General features: G+C 35.6%; 1 protein-coding gene across 1 annotated transcript in view; it reads right to left on the minus strand.

Moving 5' to 3' along the window:
• LOC101864083 overlaps nt 1-1702 on the minus strand; it is a gene marked incomplete in the record, with an annotated part of 9324 nt that extends 7622 nt beyond the window's left edge. The window contains 2 exon segments of the mRNA XM_013086067.2: nt 714-1068; nt 1380-1702. Of these exon segments, the coding sequence (XP_012941521.1) occupies nt 714-771 (58 nt within the window).
• Nucleotides 1703-1726: the final 24 nt, after the last annotated feature.

The following is a 1726-nucleotide window of genomic DNA, read 5'->3' on the forward strand; positions in this document are numbered from 1 at the left end:
AAATAAAAAAATAAAAAATATAAATTTGGCCAATGGGGGTGTAAAATACCTACGTAAAAAACACAAATAAAAAAAAAAAAGACGCCCCCAAAAAACCATAACAACAACAACAACAATAACAACAGCAATAACAACAACAACAACAACAACAATAACTACAACAACAACAACAACAACAACAACAACAAAAACCCAAACAAAACAAAACAAAACCAAAAGAAACACAAACAAACCAAAACGTCCGAATGTAGCCTTACGCTTTAATCAGAAATCATTCAAGTCATGTTAGGCATCGCAGTGAAATTTGGTGCTCGTCAAAATATTGAAATAGAAGATATCAGCATTTTTCCTATACATGTATGGGTTAACAATTTTTATCGAATTTTTGTTTTTTCGGCACAAAACCTTTTATGTCCGTACAAAAAATACATTCCCATGTGTATTTGACTGAAAAATGTTGATTAAAGGCACAAGATATGTCATTTTTCAGTTTTCAATCACTCTCGAGCTATTGAAAACTTTGGCGCCATTTTCTCGTTAATTTTACCACTGAAAGCAAGCGGCCCCACCTTTTTCAATCGCAATTATCCCTACCTATATTCAGGGTATTTTCCCTTTGCAAGCTAGACAAAGGAATACGCTTTTAATTGATAACAATAATTCCACATGCCCAAAAATTGACGATGCCTCACAATACATAACTAACGACTTACCTAGCACTAGAGCGGCAATACTTGATCTCCAACACAGACGTTTGTGAAGTAGAGTCATCCTCAGAGCCTTGTATCGACACTTGTCTGTGGGTGGTTGGAGGGCGTCCCTGGTTGGTCCTACTTCTTAACTTTCCCTCTCTGTTGTTTCTGTCTGTTTGTCTTACTTCTCCCTAGTCCAAAATGACGATTATTGAGTCGATGTGCTCCTCTTTGCTCAAACAGAAACAAACACAACACCTGTCTATTGACGAACACTGTCGTACATTAAGTTATCACTGTAGTGAATTAATTATGCTGAAAAGATCTTTTCCTATTCGCGGACACTTTTCTTCATCAAGTTATCACTGCATGCAATCTATATTGAAAACAAAGAGCGTTTACTATTAGCTGACCCTTTTTTTTTAAAACATCAAGTTATCACAGCAAATTATTGATTATGTCGAAAAAGGGCTTTTACTATTCGCGAACACTTTTCTTCATCAAGTTATCACTGCATGCAACCTATATTGAAAACAAAAAGCTTTTACTATTAGAAGACACTTCTTTAAAACATCAAGTTATCACTGCATGCAACCTATATTGAAAAGGAAAAGCTTTACTATTAGAAGACACTTTTTAAAAACATCAAGTTATCACTGAAATTAAACACTGAAAAAGGTCTTTTACCTTTAGAAAACACTTTCCGTCCACAAGGTATCACAGTTATTAATTATGCTGAAAAAGGGCTTTGCCTTTGCGCAGATACTTTTCTACATCAAGCTGTGACTGTAATCTATGCTGAAAAAGGCCTTTGAGTTAAGAGAACGATTTTTGGCACAAGAGAACACTGTGAGTTTTTGTCTGTCATGACAATGGCAAGATTAAGATTATAATCAACCTTCATTCAGTGTCAGTGTTGTACGTGTTGTTGCATCCTCCTCTGTTTGATCTAATCTATAGAATCTGTAACTATAGATATAGGCCGTGGGTTTTGTGTGTGTGTGTGTGTGTGTGTGTGTGTGTGTGTGTGTGTG

This window comes from Aplysia californica, unplaced genomic scaffold (assembly GCF_000002075.1).
Source record: "Aplysia californica isolate F4 #8 unplaced genomic scaffold, AplCal3.0 scaffold00432, whole genome shotgun sequence".
Lineage (NCBI taxonomy): Eukaryota > Metazoa > Mollusca > Gastropoda > Aplysiida > Aplysiidae > Aplysia > Aplysia californica.